Source organism: Coregonus lavaretus (assembly GCF_964263955.1).
Source record: "Coregonus lavaretus genome assembly, chromosome: 2".
In the NCBI taxonomy this organism is placed as follows: Eukaryota; Metazoa; Chordata; class Actinopteri; order Salmoniformes; family Salmonidae; genus Coregonus; species Coregonus lavaretus.
The window spans coordinates 79,371,660-79,397,414 of NC_139989.1; the positions used below are offsets into that span (position 1 = coordinate 79,371,660).

The following is a 25,755-nucleotide window of genomic DNA, read 5'->3' on the forward strand; positions in this document are numbered from 1 at the left end:
AGCCCCCAGATGGGACCTATGACCCTAACCAACCATTTTGTTTTGTAGGCTCAGCACAACCGCATGTCGTAGATTTAGTGCCGTAAACCAAAACGTGTCCTAATCTCGTGTCATAAACTCCCCCTTTCTGTAGTGTAGTGTCGCAAAATTAAACGCATGCGCACAGCCATTCAAAAATACCTTTTCCCCGTGAAAGAATGATTCTCTACTCTCTCTCCCCAAACAGAAAGAATAACAGCCAGCTGTAACTTCCCATTTCCCCCTTATAGTCAAACAAACATTTAACAGCGCTCACAAAACATATAACCTGACTTAAACACAGAGACAAATTTAAGAGACTTTAATCCATCGCAATGGAATCTCTAAGGATACGTTAGCATGCAGCACACAACACAATTAGCCTTTAGCTAACTGCGGTCTACCCCACACTCCCACACCCTGCACTGGCCTAATTATTTTAACATATTTATCCTACCGTTTTTGCTACCGGGACTAATGACCATTACACCGAGAAATCAGACCCAATCAAACGCCCCGTCGGACGAGAGTCAAATCATAATTACAATCAGATAAACCCCATGAATCCGAGCTCTCTTTAAGAAAAAAGAAACCCACCGTCCACCCATTCTATCGTGTAAACGGATTTGTCGGCCCGACATCTAAAATGGCCCCCACTGGAGGTCTTAAAGCGGTCCAGTGCCCTAAAGAATGCGCATATCTGAATTTACCAACCATTGTCACCCGTTACCAATGAAAGAATTTACCAACCATTGTCACCCGTTACCAATGAAATCATCGCAATTATACCGTTCCTTTTGCTCTAAATTTGTCATTGCCCATAGTTACCAATGAAATATAAATGTCTCCTACCGTTTTCCTAAATTTGTCATTGCCCATAGTTACCAATGAAATATAAATTTATGCTCTAAATCCTCATTGCCATCCGTTACCAATGAAATAAATTATCATTGTCTATAGTTACCAATGAAATAACATTTTAGCAGACTCCAGTCGACCAGCAACAACGCCACCGAGGCCAGGTCGAAATGGAACATCTCTTCAGTGTACACAAGTCATATCCAATCTAACAACCTCCGAAGCGGTAAGAACACTCACCCTTTTTCCGACCATGCTTCAGAGAGAGTTAAGCCGGCGGTTGACTGAAACAAGGAAGAGACGCAAACCCAGCCCCACGTTGGGCGCCATTATGTCGTATATGATGAGTGGTGGCAATTATTGCTGATGAACAAAAGGAGTCTGCTCATACTGAATATTGATCATAAGGTTTATTCAGATCACAAGCTTCAGCATGGGTGACAGACTCGCGAGGTCTGGAGAACAGTGTCCTCCCATTCTAGGGGCTGCTCTGGGGTTTATTGTCTAAAACCCTTCTTATATAGACAATACCAAAATAAGGGTTACCCCCTCTTCTGGCCAATCACCAGTCTCCCCTCGGGCGTCACCCTCCAAGCGGCACATTTCAAATAACATCATAAAACATCCCCCCTCTGGCCTGAACAACCAACATTCCATTTCGTCATGAAAAACATTTAGCCCCATCATAATCTTCAATACACTACATAAACTTGACGTGTTTTATGATTAATAGTGATGTTGTGCTTGTACTATTTTGGACACACTGTCCTCAGGCTCCAGCTTTATGTTGTATGTTGATCGTATTAAAACAAAGAAAACAATCTGAAGTTGTTGTTTTTAAGTTATATATACCATGATTTTTCCGGTCCGGCCCACTTGGGAATAGATTTTCCTCCATGTGGCCCCTGAGCTAAAATGAGTTTGACACCCCTGCTCTAGCGGCTCCATTCAATGGTTGGAGTACTTGTCCCAGGCTAAAAACATCTTTATTCAACATGCTTTGAATAAAGGTGAAAAAAAGATTGGCCCCTACCATGTAGATGAGTACACACAGATTGTTGAGACAGTGTTTGAGTACAACGGTTGTTTCTTCCATGGTTGTAAATCTTGCTTTCTGCCCCAGGCCATGTGTGTCTTAACCCAGAAGACTTTGGGGGAAATCTACCAGGAGTTCCAAGACAAGTGGTCCTCTTTCCAGGCTGCTGATGGGGTGAAAGGGAAGGTGATGTGGGAGTACGAGGGGACAGAACTCACAAGGTCTGATCCTCATGTTCCAGCTTTCCTTTCCACCTTTGACCCCAACCCCTGGAGCCCTGCCAGGCCTTGTTTGGGGGTCGTACCAATGCTTTGACCTTACGTTATATAGCTGATGAGGAAATTGGATATATAGATTATACTTCCCTTTATCCTCAAGTAATGAGTTCCTCTTGTTATCCTTTGGGGCATCCTGAAATAATTCACTGTGACTTTGACTTACCACAAAACTATTTTGCTTTGATAAAAGCAACTGTTTACCCTCCCCGGGGCTTGTTTTTGTCAGTGTTGCCTTACAAAGGACCTCAAGGAAAACTTTTCTTTCCCCTTTGTCACAACTGCAGTGAAAACAACAACCAGGAAAAGCCTTGTGATCATTCAGATCAAGAAAGAGCCCTGACCGGTGTATGGGTCACCGTTTCATTCTCTAAGGCTATAGAGAAGGGGTATCGTGTGGAACTTTCCCAGGAAACCAGAGAAGAAATATGTTAACAACATCTATCATTAAAGATCCCGAAGAATTTATGGGATTGGTTTTTTCAGACCAATCTGACATTTCAAATGTTTTGTTCATGAATCAAGACAAAGCTCTGGTGTAATGGAGACGCAACAAGAAGTGGGTTCTACCCCCGAGTAATGGAAACGTGTTTCTAGCAGCTTTTACCACAGCCTATGGGCGACTTGAACTACACACCATCATGGAGCACCTGCAGAGTCGGGTTCTTTACCATGACACAGACTCTGTGGTCTATGGAAGCAAACCTGGTGATTGGAACCCCCCCCCCCCCCCCTCTCTTAGCAACTATCTGGGTGGTTTAACGAGTGAACTGGAAGATGGTGACCATATCATAGAGTGGTCATCCTGTGGACCCAAACGCTATGCTTTTAGGACTAAACACAATCACGTAGTGTTGAAAGCCAAAGGCGTGACACAAAACTATGAAAATTCCATGCGTGTAAACTTGGAATCAATCACACGCTTAGTCGAGGGTTTTATAAACGACCGAAATAGTGTTTTAGAAATGTTGAAACTCCTACAAAAAGATTGTTAGGGATTAAAAGGGGTTCCATCTACGTAATGCCCCACTTACTAAAATATTCCGGGTCGTCTGTGACAAGAGCTGACTTTTACCTGACGGGACCACCTTACCCTTTGGTTACTGACTTTATGTTCCAATCCTTTTACCTGACGGGACCACCTTACCCTTTGGTTACTGACTTTATGTTCCAATCCTTTTACCTGACGGGACCACCTTACCCTTTGGTTACTGACTTTATGTTCCAATCCTTTTACCTGACGGGACCACCTTACCCTTTGGTTACTGACTTTATGTTCCAATCCTTTTACCTGACGGGACCACCTTACCCTTTGGTTACTGACTTTATGTTCCAATCCTTTTACCTGACGGGACCACCTTACCCTTTGGTTACTGACTTTATGTTCCAATCCTTTTACCTGACGGGACCACCTTACCCTTTGGTTACTGACTTTATGTTCCAATCCTTTTACCTGACGGGACCACCTTACCCTTTGGTTACTGACTTTATGTTCCAATCCTTTTACCTGACGGGACCACCTTACCCTTTGGTTACTGACTTTATGTTCCAATCCTTTTACCTGACGGGACCACCTTACCCTTTGGTTACTGACTTTATGTTCCAATCCTTTTACCTGACGGGACCACCTTACCCTTTGGTTACTGACTTTATGTTCCAATCCTTTTACCTGACGGGACCACCTTACCCTTTGGTTACTGACTTTATGTTCCAATCCTTTTACCTGACGGGACCACCTTACCCTTTGGTTACTGACTTTATGTTCCAATCCTTTTACCTGACGGGACCACCTTACCCTTTGGTTACTGACTTTATGTTCCAATCCTTTTACCTGACGGGACCACCTTACCCTTTGGTTACTGACTTTATGTTCCAATCCTTTTACCTGACGGGACCACCTTACCCTTTGGTTACTGACTTTATGTTCCAATCCTTTTACCTGACGGGACCACCTTACCCTTTGGTTACTGACTTTATGTTCCAATCCTTTTACCTGACGGGACCACCTTACCCTTTGGTTACTGACTTTATGTTCCAATCCTTTTACCTGACGGGACCACCTTACCCTTTGGTTACTGACTTTATGTTCCAATCCTTTTACCTGACGGGACCACCTTACCCTTTGGTTACTGACTTTATGTTCCAATCCTTTTACCTGACGGGACCACCTTACCCTTTGGTTACTGACTTTATGTTCCAATCCTTTTACCTGACGGGACCACCTTACCATTTGGTTACTGACTTTATGTTCCAATCCTTTTACCTGACGGGACCACCTTACCCTTTGGTTACTGACTTTATGTTCCAATCCTTTTACCTGACGGCACCACCTTACCCTTTGGTTACTGACTTTATGTTCCAATCCTTTTACCTGACGGGACCACCTTACCCTTTGGTTACTGACTTTATGTTCCAATCCTTTTACCTGACGGGACCACCTTACCCTATGGTTACTGACTTTATGTTCCAATCCTTTTACCTGACGGGACCACCTTACCCTTTGGTTACTGACTTTATGTTCCAATCCTTTTACCTGACGGGACCACCTTACCCTTTGGTTACTGACTTTATGTTCCAATCCTTTTACCTGACGGGACCACCTTACCCTTTGGTTACTGACTTTATGTTCCAATCCTTTTACCTGACGGGACCACCTTACCCTTTGGTTACTGACTTTATGTTCCAATCCTTTTACCTGACGGGACCACCTTACCCTTTGGTTACTGACTTTATGTTCCAATCCTTTTACCTGACGGGACCACCTTACCCTTTGGTTACTGACTTTATGTTACAATCCTTTTACCTGACGGGACCACCTTACCCTTTGGTTACTGACTTTATGTTCCAATCCTTTTACCTGACGGGACCACCTTACCCTTTGGTTACTGACTTTATGTTCCAATCCTTTTACCTGACGGGACCACCTTACCCTTTGGTTACTGACTTTATGTTCCAATCCTTTTACCTGACGGGACCACCTTACCCTTTGGTTACTGACTTTATGTTCCAATCCTTTTACCTGACTGGACCACCTTACCCTTTGGTTACTGACTTTATGTTACAATCCTTGTGTGTCTTAACCCTGAAGATACAATGGATGCTGTAGAAGGTTTTGATCCTAGGTTGCAACTACCATTTTCAGCCTTAATCGCAGGACCATCCAATAGCGGTAAAACTTGTTCTGTAAAAAGGATTTTAGAGAATTCTGAACATGTATTATCTCAGAAACCTGACAATATTGTGTGGTGTTATTCATGTTATCAACTTTTGTATGATGAGTTGTTGAAGAAAATAAAAATCTAATTTGTTGAAGGAATACCAGCATCCCTGTCTGATGATGAATTCTTACCTCCTGCTGGTTTTGGATGATATGGTTTTTGCCGGTAGTGAACATCCTGAAATAGCTCAAGCTTTTATTCAATATACTCATCATCAAAACTTGTCAGTGTGTTACTTCGTACAAAATGTGATTCACCAAGGTAAAAATAGCCGTACCATTAGCCTGAACGCCAATTACTTGGTTTTGTTCAAAAACCCTAGAGACAAACTACCAATAAACATTCTAGCCGTAAATCCTACTTTATGGAAAGCAATGAGGACGCCACCAAAGCTCTGTTTTCTTATTTAATCGTGGATTTAAAATCGGTTGGACACAGAGTGTGATGGCCAATAAAATGTACTTAGTACCTAAACAAGATTTGGACAGACGTTGTTATGGAAACAGGTATCCTGTATGTGTGTTTGTTTTCCCTCTCCTTCAGCCCTAATCACAGGTGTCCCTTGTTTTCCTGATTGGTGGTCGTTGGGGTGTCCCACCTGTCCGACATCCGTTCGTCTGCTGATTGCTGAGGTGGACCAATCAGTGGACGTTCCTCAGTATTGCCCCGCCTGTTTCTGTTTTTTTACATTACCATATCAAATCCCCTGGTTTTAAAAGCCAGTCAGATGTGTTTTCTGACAGAGACTCTCTTTCTCTGTGAGTATGGCAACTGTGGTGTCTTGGTTTTTGTGTACTGATGCGTTTGCTGTCTAGTCCATATTGGACCTATGTTGTTTGCTGTCTAGTCCATATTGGACCTATGTTGTTTGCTGTCTAGTCCATATTGGACCTATGTTGTTTGCTGTCTAGTCCATATTGGACCTATGTTGTTTGCTGTCTAGTCCATATTGGACCTATGTTGTTTGCTGTCTAGTCCATATTGGACCTATGTTGTTTGCTGTCTAGTCCATATTGGACCTATGTTGTTTGTTTGTTCCTGGGGAAAGGTGGGTTTAGCAAGTGGCCCTTGGGCCTACACTACCCGTAGGACAACCTTGTCTAAACACACTAGTTAGACCTGAAGGGACCACCCACTGTATTTTAATATGGTTAGCAGTAAGCTTAGCGGTTCTTGAGGCAGGCAAGATCAGTTTAGGGTTTTTTTACTTTATTGTTTCATTCCTTGGGTCCAGCTCAGGCCCTTTTCCCCAAACCGTTTACCGTGTGTTTATAATAAACATTGTGTTTGACCGTAACATTTGTTTTGTCGGTGTATTTTGTTGTCAATATTCTAATTCGCATGAGTTATGTTACGGGTCTCTTTTCCATCCACCCTAGACTTTTAAATCCACGGGGTTCGTAACACTCAGGCAGAAACCTGAATGATCTATTCTGGCCAGGCCCATCTTTTCAAAGAAAACACCATTTAATTCTATCTCTATTTGAACGAATTAGGTAGTTTTGTTGTGATCAACCAGGAAATCCTAACAATTCAGGTAAATAACGCCACAGTCAGGCAGAAAAGTCTGAATGTTCTATCATAAAGTGAGTCCAATTAGTTTCCCTGGCTGATATTGCTTCTACATAGAAATACTATGAGAGTAAATGAATAGATGCCATTCACTGCTATAAACCTGTCTCCAATATAATCAGCTAGTTTACACAGACCCACCGCGGACCTTCGCGTGTAAAGGCCTTTTATGGTCTGTTTTGGCAACGAGCCCAGATGATCCCAATAATGTAGGTTGCCTAGTAACCGATGCCCTCCTCTGGTATGTTCTATTGTGAACTGTCTGGGACTCCTTGTTGTTTCTCTGTTTACTACTCAAACATATTTCACTGATTAAGTCTAAAACGAAATTAACTGCAAATATATTAGCGTAACTAGACTACACAGAACATGTAAAATGAGAGGCTTTTTATGGTATTAAAACGTGTCCCAGTCCAACATGCCTAGCTCTGCCCACTGGGGCCTGGTTGACGGAGCGCTCTCTGAAAGAAGTCCTCGTATCGTCGTATTCCACCGGATAGAGTTGTCTCATCACACCGGCAGCAGCAGTTCTGTCTCCTCATATTGATCCGTCATCAAGTAGCGTGTACCCTTCACTGGATTAGGACGCGCTGTTTGAGAGCGTTGCTCTGAAAGTGCTGCTGCTGCTGTCGGTGCTCTCCCCCGACATGCCCGCTCCAAATAGGCCATTTATCTTTTAATGCAGTCATCTCGCTTTTCATTTCAAGCGTCTTTTTTATCATTCGCTTGTTTGTAACAATTGCAAAGACATTGGCAATGTTGTATTTGTAGTCCCAACTTCGTTGTGAAGTTATCGGCGGTCACAGAGAGACAGATAAAACATGTTGATTTTATGTTTAGTGGAGGTCTTCTGTGCATGAAGAGACGCAGTAGTGAAACAACACATCTAACGACGCACTTGGCTGTTCTACCAGTGGTCTGAGGCAGTCGGTAAATAATGAGCGTTTTCAAGTGCACTTTAACTTTAGTAACGATGGTTTTTGGGGAAACAGCTCAGAGATTTAACAATGCTCCTACAAAGGTTCTACTGATAAACTTAGCCTTAAGATGCTTTTGGGAAACCGGGCCCAGATGGTCTCCGTAGGAAATGTTGTGAAATTATTGGGCTTAGGCTACATGCCCTGTTATTTAGACTTAACACCGATTTGTAGGTGATCAGTCCTGCTACTGATAGTCAATGGGAACTGATCTGAACAGGTTTAGGCTGGTCATCTAGGATATGTAGGCCATATCTGAAGTACAGTACCAGTCAAAAGTTTGGACACACCTACTCATTCCAGGGTTTTTCTTAATTTTTTTACATTACATTTTTTACATAGGGTCCAGAGTTTTACTGGTTAGGTTAACAGATAAGGAAAAACTCTGGGCCCCAGGAGGTAAAATGGCCCCCCTACTCTGGGACCTATGGTGCCACCAGTCTGCTTGCAGTTGTCAGTTATCATCAGGTATGTGGATGATCAGGGCGTTATTCAGGAATGTTTCTTGGGCTACTTTGATGTGTCAAGTGGGCGAGATGCGGACTCTGTGTTTAACTTCACGGAGAAACTTGTTGTTCAAACCTATGAGTGCGCAGCTGTAATGGAATGTATCTGCTATTTGTATTTCCAGCTAAGTCCCCTCCTGTTCCCTGATTAAGAGGTGATGACCACTCCACTCTATTACCATTGTCAACTCTGTCCTGACATGAACTGAAGCCACGTCTCATGTCCCCCGCTCATCCACTGGCACATTGAAATGTTTCCTCTCCAAGCACTGGGAGTACCCCTATCAATTTTCTCTCGTTACTGTATGTAGAGTCAATCACATACAGAAACACAATGACATTATTACACATCAATGATTTTACTCCTTGCTTGGACTATCTCCTTCTCAGCTCTTTGGTCTCTAACTGTGTAGTGTGTTGTGTTGTTGTTTTTTGTCCTCCCAGTCAATTCCTGTCCTGCACTGAAGTCAAGCCTCTGAACACCTCAACAAATGCCTCGTACCCTCATTCAATCACTGCTGTGATCCCTTCCCAACACTGTGGAAGTAGCCCTCTCATTCAATCACTGCTGTGATCCCTTCCCAACACTGTGGAAGTAGCCCTCTCATTCCCATTCCCATAATATTGTACTATAAATGTCTTTATTAAATGCTTTAGGTTAAAATAATTACTCTTTGACGATTTTTGAAACACACTTTGACATCTCCGTGCGTTCCGCGGCTATACCGTGGGTCTCCCATCCTCCTTGATTTTTCAAGTCACCAGCCTCCGCTGCTTTTTTTACCAGTACAGTAGAGGAAAGACTCTTCTTCTTGGATAGACAGTAGTATGAATACCTGTGTTACCAGTACAGTAGAGGAAAGACCCTTCTTCTTGGATAGACAGTAGTATGAATACCTGTGTTACCGGTACAGTAGAGGAAAGACTCTTCTTCTTGGATAGACAGTAGTATGAATACCTGTGTTACCAGTACAGTAGAGGAAAGACTCTTCTTCTTGGATAGACAGTAGTATGAATACCTGTGTTACCAGTACAGTAGAGGAAAGACTCTTCTTCTTGGATAGACAGTAGTATGAATACCTGTGTTACCAGTACAGTAGAGGAAAGACTCTTCTTCTTGGATAGACAGTAGTATGAATACCTGTGCTACCAGTACAGTAGAGGAAAGACTCTTCTTCTTGGATAGACAGTAGTATGAATACCTGTGTTACCAGTACAGTAGAGGAAAGACTCTTCTTCTTGGATAGACAGTAGTATGAATACCTGTGTTACCAGTACAGTAGAGGAAAGACCCTTCTTCTTGGATAGACAGTAATATGAATACCTGTGTTAACAGTACAGTAGAGGAAAGACCCTTCTCCTTGATCGGCTATGAAAAGCCAACTGAGAGACCTGAGCCCTAGGACCATACGTCGGGACTACCGGCCGTGGTGACTCCTTGCTGTCCCCAGTCCGCCTGGCCTTGCTGCTATTCCAGTTTCAACTGTTCTGCCTGCGGTTATGGAACCCCTACCTGTCCCAGACCTGCTGTTTTCAACTCTTAATGATCGGCTATGAAAAGCCAACTGAGATTTATTCCTGATTATTATTTGACCATGCTTGTCACTTATGAACATTTTTGAACATCTTGGCATGGTTCTGTTATAATCTCCACCCGGCACAGCCAGAAGAGGACTGGCCACCCCTCATAGCCTGGTTCCTCTCTAGGTTTCTTCCTAGGCTTTCGCCTTTCTAGGGAGTTTTTCCTAGCCACTGTGCTTCTACACCTGCATTACTAGCTGTTTGGGGTTTTAGGCTGGGTTTCTGTACAGCACTTCGAGATATTAGCTGATGTAAGAAGGGCTATATAAAATAAAATTGATTGATTGATTGATAGACAGTAGTATGAATACCTGTGTTACCAGTACAGTAGAGGAAAGACCCTTCTTCTTGGATAGACAGTAGTATGAATACCTGTGTTACCAGTACAGTAGAGGAAAGACCCTTCTTCTTGGATAGACAGTAGTATGAATACCTGTGTTACCAGTACAGTAGAGGAAAGACCCTTCTTCTTGGATAGACAGTAGTATGAATACCTGTGTTACCAGTACAGTAGAGGAAAGACCCTTCTTCTTGGATAGACAGTAGTATGAATACCTGTGTTACCAGTACAGTAGAGGAAAGACCCTTCTTCTTGGATAGACAGTAGTATGAATACCTGTGTTACCAGTACAGTAGAGGAAAGACCCTTCTTCTTGACACGCCCCAGCAGCAGTGGATGCAGCAAGGTTGATCTGCTCCTGTTTGCGAGACATCCAACAGAAACCAAACACCTCACACTCCAGCCACTCCAGGTGGTCTTGATGCATTGTGGGAGGTCTGCAGGTACTTGGTACACGTTCTAAGTTCCACTGATTTTGGTGGCCAGAAGGGTGACATAAGCACCTGCTGCCAACTATATGAAGCAGAAACATTAAACAATCAATGATCACATATCTCCAAGTTGTGTTTTCCATATCTTGGATGTGTAACAACAGGACGTGTAACTACAGGATGTGTAACTACAGGATGTGTAACTACAGGATGTGTAACTATAGGATGTGTAACTACAGGATGTGTAACTACAGGATTTGTAAATCCAGTATTTAAAATGAAGTAATGTGTCAAATGGATGAATCTCCACGCCTGCACCATGTCTCACACATGCGGGACATTGTCCTGGACTCATTCCTTCACTGCTTTGTGGGAGAAGGCTGCCTTCAGCTGAGTCAGTGTCCTTCTTGAGGCTTCACTGATTAGCCTGAAAAGAGACAATCCATTATGTCCTTAAGGATGTCTGTTAATAATACATTTGAGGTTTCACACAGAACAATGTCAATTTGGATGGATTATTTAGATACAAGGCTCCAATTGTCGTTTATTCTGCACAGATTGGCAGAGTCAATATAATTTCCTTATATTCATAGTTTCCTACGTCATAACGTATGAGTGGGTGTGAATACTTGTTTCAATACCTTTTGGTTATTAACAAATGTACATTGTTGAATTTCTATGTAATCACCTGGAGGAGTAGAATCTCTTTGTGGAATTCCTGTGGTGCCTCAATAAGACCTTCCAGTCTTGCAGTGGCTGTTGCTCCAGTGTTGCGTAATCTTTTACAGTGGATCATCCGCTCAACACTGAAGCCATCTCCACAGGACAGGTACCAAGGCCCCATCCACAACCAGAACATACAGGTGGAGAGGCTCCATTATCTTCTCTGCAGATCCTCTCAAGCTCTGTCAGGTTGGATGGGGAGCGTCGCTGCACAGCTATTTTCAGGTCTCTCCAGAGATGTTCCATCGGGTTCAAGTCCGGTCTCTGGCTGGGCCACTCAAGGACATTCAGAGACTTGTCCGGAAGCCACTCCTGTGTTGTCTTTGCTGTGTGCTTAGGGTCATTGTCCTGTTTGAAGGTGAACCTTCACCCCAGTCTGAGGTCCTGACTGCTCTGGAGCAAGTTTTCATCATGGATCTCTCTGTACTTTGCTCCGTTCATCGTTCCCTTGATCCTGACTAGACTCCCAGTCCCTGCCGCTGAAAAACATCCCCACAGCATGATGCTGCCACCACCATGCTTCACCGTAGGGATGGTGCCAGGTTTCCTCCAGACGTGACGCTTGACATTCAAGCCAAAGAGTTCAATCTTGGTTTCATCAGACCAGAGAATCTTGTTTCTCATTGTCTGAGAGTCCTTTAGGTGCCTTTTGGCAAACTCCAAGCGGGCTGTCATGTGCCTTTTACTGAGGAGTGGCTTCCGTCTAGCCACTCTACCATAAAGGCCTGATTGGTGGAGTGCTGCAGAGATGTCCTTCTGGAAGGTTCTCCCATCTCCACAGAGGAACTCTGGAGCTCTGTCAGAGTGACCATCAGGTTCTTGGTCACCTCCCTAACCAAGGCCCTTCTCCCCCGATTGCCCAGTTTGGCCAGGTGGCCAGCTCTAGGAAGAATCTTGGTGGTTCCAAACTTCTTCCATTTAAGAATGATGGAGGCCACTGTGTTCTTGGCGACCTTCAATGCTGCAGACATTTTTTGGTACCCTTTCCCAGATCTGTGCCTCGGCACAATCCTGTCTTGGAGCTCTACGGACAATTCCTTCGACCTCATGGCTTGGTTTTTGCTCTGACATGCACTGTCAACTGTGGGACCTTATATAGACAGGTGTGTGCCATTCCAAATCATGTCCAATCAATTGAATTTACCACAGGTGGACTCCAATCAAGTTGTAGAAACATCTCAGGGATGATCAACGGAAACAGGATGCACATGAGCTCAATTTCAAATATCATAGCAAAGGTTCTGAATACTTCTGTAAAGGTATTTCTATATATTTGCAAACATGTCTAAAAACCTGTTTTCACTTTGTCATTATGGGGAATTGTGTGTAAATTGATGAGGAAAAATAACTAATTTAATCTATTTTAGAATAAGGCTGTAACTTTACAAAATGTGGAAAAAGTCAAGGGGTCTGAATACTTTTTGAATGCACTGTAGATATAATGTGGACTGTATATTCAATACAATCTAAATCTGATACCTTACTGTCTGTCTTTTGACTGATACTGCGTTTTAAACTGGTATTTTCTGTCTACTATAAATTTTTCTCTCTACAAGCAATACTTTGATAATTTGTCATTTCTAATAATGAAACATCCATTTATGAATAGATAGGGCCAGTTTCAGGACACTGATTTAACTGAAAATGTTGAAAATATACTGCCAATATCTTCACCACCAAAGAATAGCAGTGTGGTTTTAATATGATTTGACTCTTTGCAGGCTGTCAGGCTGTCTAGTCACAGAGGAAGGCTGTGCTTCTCTGGTCTCAGCTCTGAAGTCAAACCCCTCACACCTGAGAGAGCTGGATCTGAGTAACAATGACCTGAAGGATTCAGGAGTCAGACTGCTCTCTGCTGGACTGGAGGATCCACAATGCAGACTGGAGAAACTCAAGTATATAGAGGGTTTATGTCAATGTTCATATCAGACATGTTGGAGTTATCAGGCTAGTTAAGACAAACATTCTTACCACCACTTGGACAAAGTTATATGCTGACCGTGTGTGTGTGTGTGTGTGTGTGTGTGTGTGTGTGTGTGTGTGTGTGTGTGTGTGTGTGTGTGTGTGTGTGTGTGTGTGTGAGTTAAGGTGTATCCCTCAATGACTGTCTGTTCTTCTGCTTACCCCTACAGTGTGGAACATGGTGGAGAGAACACAATGAAACCTGGACTGAGAAAATGTCAAAGACCACCATCATTACTTACTTGGTCATATTAAATATCAGCTGTAGTTCTACAGAAGCAGAAATCAGGGACACCAAAGTTCAGAAAGAGTTGCTTTGACAATGTGTCTGTGTATGTGTGTGTGGCGCATTCGTGTTACTTTAGAAATGTGTGTTTGTGTTCATGCACATTAACAGATAGGGGTCTATATTATAGACAGTTGACCTAACCCTAACCCTGTTGGGTAATGGTATATATATATATACATCTATATCTATATTATAGACAGTTGTCCTAACCCTAACCCTGTTGGGTGATGGTATATATATACATCTATATCTATATTATAGACAGTTGTCCTAACCCTAACCCTGTTGGGTGATGGTATATATATATATATATATATATATACATCTATATCTACCGTTGAAGTCAGAAGTTTACATACACTTAGGTTGGAGTCATTTAAACTCATTTTTCAACCACTCCACACATTTCTTGGTAATAAACTATAGTTTTGGCAAGTCGGTTAGGACATATACTTTGTTTATGACACAAGTAATTGTTTACAGACAGATTATTTCACTTATAATTCACTGCATCACAATTCCAGTGGGTCAGAAGTTTACATACACTAAGTTGACTGTGCCTTTAAACAGCTTGGAAAATTCCAGAAAATGATGTAATGGCTTTAGAAGCTTCTGATAGGCTAATTGACATCATTTGTGTCAATTGGAGGTGTCCCTGTGGATGTATTTCAAGGCCTACCTTCAAACTCAGTGCCTCTTTGTTTGACATCATGGGGAAATGAAAACAAATAATCAGCCAAGACCTCAGAAAAATAATTGTAGACCTCCACAAGTCTGGTTCATCCTTGGGAGCAATTTCCAAACGCCTGAAGGTACCACGTTCATCTGTACAAACAATAGTAACAGCGCCGGAAGAAGATGGCTGCCGTTTTACAGCCCTCTAACCAATTGTACTATTATGTGTGTTTTTCCGCGTTATTTGTAATTTATTTTGTACATAATGTTTCTGCCATCGTCTCTTATAACCAAAGAGAGCTTCTGGATATCAGGACAGCGATTACTCACCTCGCGTTGGACGAACACTTTTTCTTCAACGAGGCGTTCGCGAAGGATATTCTACAGACTCCCGACAAGGCCCAGATCCCCGTCATTCGCGTGAGGAAGAGACGGAGATATCGTGGACGTAGGTCGGGGTGCCTTGTAAGGATCCGACGGCGAACGAGTAAACTGCCTCTCCCATCAATCCTATTAGCCAACGTTCAAGCTTTGGAGAATAAAATGGACGATTTAAGATTACGGTTATCCTACCAACGGGACATTAAAAACTGTAATATCTTATGTTTCACGGAGTCGTGGCTGAACGACGACAATGATAACATTCAGCTAGCAGGCTATACGCTACATCGGCAGGACAGAACGGCAGACTCGGGTAAGACGAGGGGTGGCGGTCTCTGTATATTTGTAAACAACAGCTGGTGCACCAAATCAAATACTAAGGAAGTCTCAAGGTTTTGCTCGCCTGAGGTAGAGTATCTTATGATAAGCTGCAGACCACACTATTTACCAAGAGAGTTTTCATCTATATTTTTCATAGCTGTCTATTTACCACCACAAACCAATGCTGGCATTAAGATTGCACTGAATGAGTTGTACAAGGCCATTAATCAACAGGAAAACGCTCATCCAGATGCAGCGCTCCTAGTAGCAGGGGACTTTAATGCAGGGAAACTTAAATCCGTTCTACCTAATTTCTACCAGCATGTTAAATGTGCAACCAGAGGGGAAAAAACTCTAGACCACCTTTACTCCACACACAGAGACGCATACAAAGCTCTCCCTCGCCCTCCATTTGGCAAATCTGACCATAACTCTATCCTCCTGATTCCTGCTTATAAGCAAAAACTGAAGCAGGAAGCACCAGTGATTCGGCTAATAAAAAAGTGGTCAGATGACGCAGATGCTAAGCTACAGGACTGTTTTGCTAGCACAGACTGGAACATGTTCCGGGATTCTTCAGACAGCATTGAGGAGTACACCACATCAGTCACTGGCTTCATCAATAAGTGCATCGATGATGTCGTCCCCACAGTGACCGTACGTACATACCCCAACCAGAAGCCATGGATTACAGGAAACATCCGCACTGAGCTAAAGGGTAGAGCTGCCGCTTTCAAGGAACGGGACTCTAACCCGGACGCTTATAAGAAATCCCGCTATGACCTCCGACGAACCATCAAACAGGCAAAGAGTCAATACAGGTCTAAGATTGAATCATACTACACTGGCTCTGACGCTCGTCGGATGTGGCAGGGCTTGAAAACTATTACAGACTACAAAGGGAAGCACAGCCGCGAGCTGCCCAGTGACACAAGCCTACCAGACGAGCTAAACCACTTCTATGCTCGCTTCGAGGCAAGCAACACTGAAGCATGCATGAGAGCACCAGCTGTTCCGGACGACTATGTGATCACGCTCTCCGTAGCCGATGTGAGTAAGACTTTTAAGCAGGTCAACATTCACAAGGCCGCAGGGCCAGACGGATTACCAGGACGTGTACTCCGAGCATGTGCTGACCAACTGGCAAGTGTCTTCACTGACATTTTCAACATGTCCCTGACTGAGTCTGTAATACCAACATGTTTCAAGCAGACCACCATAGTCCCCGTGCCCAAGAACTCTAAGATAACCTGCCTAAATGACTACCGACCCGTGGCACTGACGTCTGTAGCCATGAAGTGCTTTGAAAGACTGGTCATGGCTCACATCAACAGCATAATCCCAGAAACCCTAGACCCACTCCAATTTGCATACCGCCCCAACAGATCCACAGATGATGCAATCTCTATCGCACTCCACACTGCCCTTTCCCACCTGGACAAGAGGAACACCTACGTGAGAATGCTATTCATTGACTACAGCTCAGCATTCAACACCATAGTGCCCTCAAAGCTCATCACTAAGCTAAGGATCCTGGGACTAAACACCTCCCTCTGCAACTGGATCCTGGACTTCCTGACGGGCCGCCCCCAGGTGGTAAGGGTAGGTAACAACACATCTGCCACACTGATCCTCAACACGGGGGCCCCTCAGGGGTGCGTGCTCAGTCCCCTCCTGTACTCTCTGTTCACCCATGACTGCATGGCCAGGCACGACTCCAACACCATCATTAAGTTTGCCGACGACACAACAGTGGTAGGCCTGATCACCGACAACGATGAGACAGCCTATAGGGAGGAGGTCAGAGATCTGGCCGTGTGGTGCCAGGACAACAACCTCTCCCTCAACGTGACCAAGACAAAGGAGATGATTGTGGACTACAGGAAAAAAAAGAGGACTGAGCACGCCCCCATTCTCATCGACGGGGCTGTAGTGGAACAGGTTGAGAGCTTCAAGTTCCTTGGTGTCCACATCACCAACGAACTATCATGGTCCAAACACACCAAGACAGTCGTGAAGAGGGCACGACAAAGCCTATTCCCCCTCAGGAGACTAAAAAGATTTGGCATGGGTCCTCAGATCCTCAAAAAATTCTACAGCTGCACCATCGAGAGCATCCTGACTGGTTGCATCACCGCCTGGTATGGCAACTGCTTGGCCTCTGACCGCAAGGCACTACAGAGGGTAGTGCGTACGGCCCAGTACATCACAGGGGCAAAGCTCCCTGCCATCCAGGACCTCTATACCAGGCGGTGTCAGAGGAAGGCCCTCAAAATTGTCAAAGACTCCAGTCACCCTAGTCATAGACTGTTCTCTCTGCTACCGCACGGCAAGCGGTACCGGAGTGCCAAGTCTAGGTCCAAAAGACTTCTCAACAGCTTCTACCCCCAAGCCATAAGACTCCTGAACAGCTAATCATGGCTACCCGGACTATTTGCACTGCCCCCCCACCCCATACTTTTTACGCTGCTGCTACTCTGTTAAGTATTTATGCATAGTCACTTTAACTCTACCCACATGTACATATTACCTCAACTACCTCAACTAGCCGGTGCCCCCGCACATTGACTATGCAACGGTACCCCCCTGTATATATAGCCTCCCTACTGTCACTTTATTCTATTGTATATATAGCCTCCCTACTGTCACTTTATTTTTACTTCTGCTCTTTTTTTCTCAACACTTTTTTTGTTGTTGTTTTATTCTTACTTTTTTTGTTTAAAATAAATGCACTGTTGGTTAAGGGCTGTAAGTAAGCATTTCACTGTAATGTCTGCACCTGTTGTATTCGGCGCATGTGACCAATAAAATTTGATTTGATTTGATTTGATTTGATTTAGTACGCAAGTATAAACACCATGGGACCACGCAGCCGTCATACCGCTCAGGAAGGAAACGCGTTCTGTCTCCTAGAGATGAACGTACTTTGGTGCGAGAAGTGCAAATCAATCCCAGAACAACAGCAAAGGACCTTGTGAAGATGCTGGAGTAAACAGGTATAAAAGTATCTATATCCACCGTAAAACAAGTCCTATATCGACATAACCTGAAAGGCTGCTCAGCAAGGAAGAAGCCACTGCTCCAAAACCGGCATAAAACAGTCAGACTACGGTTTGCAACTGCACATGGGGACAAAGATTGTACTTTTTGGAGAAATGTCCTCTGGTCTGATGAAACAAAAATATAACTGTTTGGCCATAATGACCATCGTTATATCTGGAGGAAAAAGGGGAACGCTTGCAAGCCGAAGAACACCATCCCAACCGTGAAGCACAGGGGTGGCAGCATCATGCTGTGGGGTTGCTTTGCTGCAGGAGGGACTGGTGCACTTCACAAAATAGATGGCATCAAGAGGAAGGAAAATTATGTGGATATATTGAAGCAACATCTCAAGACATCAGTCAGGAAGTTAAAGCTTGGTCGCAAATGGGTCTTCCAAATGGACAATGACCCCTAGCATACTTCCAAAGTTGTGGCAAAATGGCTTAAGGACAACAAAGTCAAGGTATTGGAATGGCCATCACAAAGCCCTGACCTCAATCCTATAGCAAATGTGTGGGCAGAACTGAAAAAGCGTGTGCGAGCAAGGAGGCCTACAAACCTGACTCAGTTACACCAGCTCTGTCAGGAGGAGTGGGCCAAAATTCACCCAACTTATTGTGGGAAGCTTGTGGAAGGCTACCCGAAACGTTTGACCCAAGTTAAACAATTTAAAGGCAATGCTACCAAATACTAATTGAGTGTATGTAAACTTCTGACCCACTGGGAATGTGATGAAATAAATAAAAGCTGAAATAAATCATGCTCTCTACTATTATTCTGACATTTCACATTCTTAAAATAAAGTGGTGATCCTAACTGATGTAAGACGGGGAATTTCTACTAGGATTAAATGTCAGGAATTGTGATAAACTGAGTTTAAATGTATTTGGCTAAGATGTATGTAAACTTCCGACTTCAACTGTATCTATAAAAGTGCTGATCCAATGAGGCGTGGTGGTTGACAACATATTTTTAGCTGCTGTCAAACCTGACAACATTAAATGTCTTTTCTGTAATGATAGTGGTGAATTATCATTAAGTGATAACAGTTTTGGGGAACAAAGTATGATGATATCCACTACAGCAGATAAGACAGAGGGTATCACTTTCCCAAACAATGTCCCCTGGTCACTCCCAGTACATATGATTAAAGGAGTCCAAGGCACCTTGATTACATAGATCACAAAGAGAGGTTAAGATTTTCATTAAATTATGTTTTCTAGGTGTAAGGTGATTACAATGTATCAGCTGGTGATTAGGATTGTTAGATGAACCCACTAAGTTCCTGATGAACTCAACTGGTGAGCCTCTTTAGCAGCTAGTTCCATGGACACACTGATTTCAATGTCCTTTGCCAAGGTCAGATGACTTTCAGTCAACAGTCTCTTTTGTGTAGCTTCACTCTGTAGCCCACATACTAGTCTGTCTCTAATGTTGTCATTTACAACATCATTAAACTCACAGTGTTCTGGTAGTTTCTTTAATGCAGCAGCAAACATTGTTACTGATTCTCCCTCTTCCTGATGTCTCCTGTGGAACCTGAACCTTTCAGCATTAACTAGTGGTTCTGGTGAAAAATGTCCTTTAAGTATCTCCACAATATCCCCATACGTCTTATTACCTGTTCTGTCTGGCTGTAGCAGGCTGCCTAGTAAATTAAATGTCTTTGGCCCCATTACACTAAAACATGGAGGCACAATGTTGTCCTCATCCATGTCATTTACAAGAAAAAAATATTCAAACCGTTCTGTATATGAGCTCCACTGATCAATACTTTCATCAAACTGTCCAATGTTTCCAACAATTCCAATAATTGTTCATTTCTCAATAAGCTCCTGATTGTCACTCACTTCAATATTGTCCTCAACCAAAGCAATATTTTCCTCAGTCACGTGATCTTCATTCACTTCCCTCACTGACGTTTCCTCCTAAGTTCGCTCATTTAGCAGTTATAATTAAAAGGTTTGTCTTCACAGTTGAATAAATGTCCTTTCCTTCAATCAATGTATATTCCTCCCTTTTTAATCAAGTTGTTTTCCCGTTCCGACGTCCGTCTCCAGTCCTTTCCTGCCGTCCATGACGATGTTAACTCTCCTTCTTAGCTAGCTCGACTATGCACTTGCCTCTGCTAGCAATACACTGTTCTAACATTAGCCTAGACTGGACCACAGAAAATAACAGTTTTAAACAGTTGTAAAACCAACTTCTTCCAGACAGAATAGTTCCTGTAGATTCAGACTTACTCATCACCAATCTTTTGTTATGTCTCGTGGGTTTCATAATCACGTCTGTACAACAATTCAAAAATGATGAGACAGGAGACAGGAATCAGTTCAACCATTTATCTGGAACGTGATCATCTCAACACATACAAACCCCCATGATGCTCTGCAGCACAACCCCAAAATACAACAAATACATACATAAGTAAATGGACACTAAACTAAACTCATAGAGGAATTTAAATGTTCAGTTGTAGAAAGTAGAGCCATGGGATAGGGTCAGAAAGGTCAGTATGTTTGATAACTGGTTACAGAGGTGACATAACAAGCATAATGTCCATTATAACACAGTGAAGTAGAGGTGGGAGCTAAAAGCAGACATGGACAGTGAGACGGTGTGAGGAGGTCAGGGGTGAAACACTAGATCAGGACAGGTAGAAATGGCAGGGCTGGAAATAGACACAGAGACACATTCTGATTATGGCTCAGACCTGACCTGAGACACCCAAACAGAAGATGCCATAGCAAAGTCCTGTCCAGTAGGCTATATGGGATTTATTTTCATCAAAATCCAACACAAGGAAATGTGTCCAGTGTGTGTGTGTCCAGTATGTGTGTGTGTGTGTGTGTGTGTGTCTAGTGTGTGTGTGTGTGTGTGTGTTCAGTGTGTGTGTTCAGTGTGTGTGTGTGTGTGTGTGTGTTTGTCCTGTGTTTGTGTGTCCAGTGTGTGTGTGTGTGTCCAGTGTGTGTGTGTGTGTGTCCAGTGTGTGTCCAGTGTGTGTGTGTGTGTATCTAGTGTGTATGTGTCCAGTGTGTGTGTTTGTCCAGTGTGTGTTTGTCCTGTGTGTGTGTGTCCAGTGTGTGTGTTCAGTGTGTGTGTGTGTACAGTGTGTGTCTAGTGTATGTGTGTGTGTGTCAAGTGTGTGTGTGTGTCCAGTGTGTGTGTCCATTGTGTGTGTGTGTCCAGTGTGTGTGTCCAGTGTGTGTGTGTGTGTGTGTGTGTGTCCAGTGTGTGTGTGTGTGTGTGTCCAGTGTGAGTGTGTCCAGTGTGTGTGTTTGTCCCGTGTGTGTGTTTGTTCAGTGTGTGTGTGTGTGTGTCCAGTGTGTGTGTGTGTCCAGTGTGTGTGTGTGTGTCCAGTGTGTGAGTGTGTCCAGTGTGTGTGTGTGTCCAATGTGTGTGTGTCCAGTGTTTGTGTGTGTGTGTGTCCAATGTGTGTGTGTCCAGTGTGTGTGTGTGTGTGTGTACAGTGTGAGTGTGTCCAGTGTGTGTGTGTGTGTGTACAGTGTGAGTGTGTCCAGTGTGTGTGTGTGTATGTCCAGTGTGTGTGTTTGTGTGTGTGTGTGTCCAGTGTGTGTGTGTGTGTCCAATGTGTGTCTGTCCAGTGTGTGTATTTGTCCAGTGTGAATGTGTCTAGTGTGTGTGTGTCCAGTGTGTGTGTTCAGTGTGTGTGTGTGTGTGTGTGTCCAGTGTGTGTGTGTGTGTGTGTCCAGTGTGAGTGTGTGTGTGTGTCCAATGTGTGTGTGTCCAGTGTGTGTGTGTGTGTGTACAGTATGAGTGTATCCAGTGTGTGTGTGTTTGTGTGTGTGTGTGTCCAGTGTGTGTGTTCAGTGTGTGTGTGTGTGTGTGTCCAGTGTGAGTGTGTCCAGTGTGTGTGTTTGTCCAGTGTTTGTGTGTTTATGTGTGTGTGTTTGTGTGTGTCCAGTGTGTGTGTATGTGTGTGTCCAGTGTGTGATTGTGTGTGTGTGTGTCCAGTGTGTGAGTATGTGTGTGTGTGTGTGTGTCCAATGTGTGTGTGTGTCCAGTGTGTGTGTGTCCAGTGTGTGAGTGTGTCCAGTGTATATGTGTGTGTGTGTGTGTCCGGTGTGTGTGTGTCCAGTGTGTGTGTGTGTGTGTGTGTCCAGTGTGTGTGTCTAGTGTGTGTGTGTGTGTCCAGTGTGTGTGTCTAGTGTGTGTGTGTATTTGTACAGTGTGTGTGTGTCCAGTGTGTGTGTGTGTGTGTGTGTGTCTAGTGTGTGAGTGTGTCCAGTGTATATGTGTGTGTGTGTGTGTGTGTGTGTGTGTGTGTCCAGTGTATATGTGTATGTGTGTGTGTCCGGTGTGTGTGTGTGTGTGTGTGTGTGTCCAGTGTGTGTGTGTGTCCAGTGTGTGTGTGTGTCTAGTGTGTGTGTGTGTCCAGTGTGTGTGTTCAGTGTGTGTGTGTGTGTATTTGTACAGTGTGTGTGTGTGTCCAGTGTGTGTGTCCAGTGTGTGTGTGTTTGTGTACAGTGTGTGTGTGTCCAGTGTGTGTGTGTGTGTATGTCCAGTGTGACTGTGTCCAGTGTGTCCATTGTGTGTGTGTGTGTGTGTGTGTTTGTGTGTGTGTGTGTTTGTGTGTGTACATTGTGTGTGTGTGTCCAGTGTGTGTGTTCAGTGTGTGTGTGTGTGTGTGTATGTGTGTGTGTGTGTGTCCAGTGTATTTGTGTGTGTGTGTCATGTGTGTGTGTGTCCAGTGTGTGTGTGTCCAATGTGTGTGTGTGTCCAGTGTGTGTGTGTCCAGTGTGTCTTTGTCCAGTGTGTGTGTGTGTTTGTGTGTCCAGTGTGTTTGTGTGTCCAGTGTGTGTGTGTGTCCAGTGTGTGTCCAGTGTGTGTGTGTGTCCAGTATGTGTGTGTGTCCAGTGTGTATGTGTGTCCAGTGTGTGTGTGTGTCCAGTGTGTGTGTTTGTCCAGTGTGTGTGTGTGTGTGTTTGTGTCCAGTATACGTGTGTGTGTGTGTGTGTTTGTGTGTGTGTGTTTGTGTGTGTCCAGTGTGTGTGTGTGTGTACAGTGTGTGTGTGTACAGTGTGTGTGTGTGTTTAATGTGTTTGTGTGTGTGTGTTCACAGTGTATTTGTGTGTATGTGTGTGTGTGTACAGTGTGTGTGTGTGTCTAGTGTGTGTGTGTGTGTGTGTCCAGTGTGTGTATTTGTCTAGTGTGTGTGTGTGTGTGTGTCCAGTGTGTGTGTGTGTGTGTTTGTGTGTGTGTGTGTATGTGTGTTTGTGTGTGTGTGTGTGTCTAGTGTGTGCGTGTGTGTGTGTGTGTGTGTCCAGTGTGTGTGTGTGTGTGTCAGTGTTACCATGGTTATTATTTACAGGGACACTGAGGAGTCAACATAAAGTCTAATATAAAGTGTTTGTGTTCAGTGTGTGTTTGTGTGTGTACAGTGTGTGTGTGTGTGTGTGTTTAGAGTGTTTGTGTCTGTGTGTTCCCAGTGTGTTTGTGTGTGTGTTGTGTTTGACACAGGGACACTGAGGCGTCATCCCAAACCCCAAACCCTGGATAGAGGGGCTCAGTGAATGTGGAGTGGAATGTGTTCAGGTGGGTCAGTGTGTCAGAGGAGACTCTGTAGAAGGACAGAGTGCCGGCTGGCCAGTCCAGATACACTCCTACTCTGTGGGAGCTGGAGGAGGGGACGTCTAAGTTAGTGGACTTATTATTGTGACAGGCAGAGTAACGGTTGTCAGAGCAAAACAGACTCCAGGACTTGTAATTAAATCCAATACCACAGTCCTCAACCCTTCCTCTCCTGCTGATTGCTTTATATGCCACTCCTATATCAACCCCTTCCCCATTCCACTCTACCTCCCAGTAACAGCGCCCAGTCAGACCCTCTCTACACAGCACCTGAGGCCAGACCTCAAATCTCTCTGGGTGATCAGGATACGGCTGCTCCTCTCTCCTCCATGTCACCTTTCTGTTCTCCTCAGACAGAGAGAGGAGTCTGTTTACTGTGTTTAGGTCCAGTGTGAGATCACAGACATCTGATGGATGAAACCAGATACAATATTAGAAATCATCATCATTCACATTAGAATGTTAACTCACTTTTCACTAATTCATTTAATGTAGATGTTTCTAGGTATCAAAAGGAGAAGTTAAGGTAACTTGAGACTTGATGAATGATCATATGTTATACTGTATGGTAATATAAAACACACTTATTCCCATTAATTACACACACACACCTACACACATCCTGAACACACACACACACCCTGAACACACACACACAAACACACAAACACACACACACACTGGACACACATACACATCCTGAACACACACACACACACTTACACTGAACACACACACACACACACACACACACACACACACACTGGACACACACACACATCCTGAACACACACAGGAACACGCCACACACATACACAGACACACACATTGTCAAAGCAACTCTTTGTAAACTTTGGTGTCCCTGATTTGTGCTTCTGTAGAACTACAGCTGATATTTAATATGACCAAGTAAGTAATGATGGTGGTCTTTGACTTTGACTTCACTTGAATTAAGACTTATTCTTAGTCATATTCTTCACAGCAGTCAACACTCACATTTTCTAAGTCCAGGTTTCATTGTGTTCTCTCCACCATGTTCCACACTGTAGCGGTAAGCAGAAGAACAGACAGTCATTGAGGGATACACCTGAACTCACACACACACACACACACACACACACACACACACACACACACACACACACACACACATTACACTAAAACATGTAGGCACAATGTTGTCCTCATCCATGTCATTTACAATAACAAAATATTCAAACCGTTCTGTATATGAGCTCCACTGATCAATACTTTCATCAAACTGTCCAATGTTTCCAACAATTCCAATAATTGTTCATTTCTCAATAAGCTCCTGATTGTCACTCACTTCAATATTGTCCTCAACCAAAGCAATATTTTCCTCAGTCACGTGATCTTCATTCACTTCCCTCACTGACGTTTCCTCCTAAGTTCGCTCATTTAGCAGTTATAATTAAAAGGTTTGTCTTCACAGTTGAATAAATGTCCTTTCCTTCAATCAATGTATATTCCTCCCTTTTTAATCAAGTTGTTTTCCCGTTCCGACGTCCGTCTCCAGTCCTTTCCTGCCGTCCATGACGATGTTAACTCTCCTTCTTAGCTAGCTGGAATATGCACTTGCCTCTGCTAGCAATACACTGTTCTAACATTAGCCTAGACTGGACCACAGAAAATAACAGTTTTAAACAGTTGTAAAACCAACTTCTTCCAGACAGAATAGTTCCTGTAGATTCAGACTTACTCATCACCAATCTTTTGTTATGTCTCGTGGGTTTCATAATCACGTCTGTACAACAATTCAAAAATGATGAGACAGGAGACAGGAATCAGTTCAACCATTTATCTGGAACGTGATCATCTCAACACATACAAACCCCCATGATGCTCTGCAGCACAACCCCAAAATACAACAAATACATACATAAGTAAATGGACACTAAACTAAACTCATAGAGGAATTTAAATGTTCAGTTGTAGAA

General features: G+C 43.6%; 2 protein-coding genes across 2 annotated transcripts in view; one reads left to right on the forward strand and one right to left on the reverse strand.

Annotated features, from left to right (window-relative positions):
* Positions 1 to 13,752, forward strand: part of LOC311098945 (NLR family CARD domain-containing protein 3-like) — a gene marked incomplete at its 3' end in the record, with an annotated part of 44,430 nt that extends 30,678 nt beyond the window's left edge. Inside the window, exons 4-5 of the mRNA XM_084139500.1 lie at positions 13,257 to 13,430; positions 13,668 to 13,752. Coding sequence (XP_083995626.1) covers positions 13,257 to 13,430; positions 13,668 to 13,752 — 259 coding nt within the window. The remainder of the gene's footprint in view (positions 1 to 13,256; positions 13,431 to 13,667) is intronic.
* LOC311140725 (NLR family CARD domain-containing protein 3-like) overlaps positions 1 to 25,755 on the reverse strand; it is a gene marked incomplete at its 3' end in the record, with an annotated part of 199,674 nt that overhangs the window by 151,257 nt on the left and 22,662 nt on the right. The gene's annotated exons all lie outside the window — the stretch shown is intronic.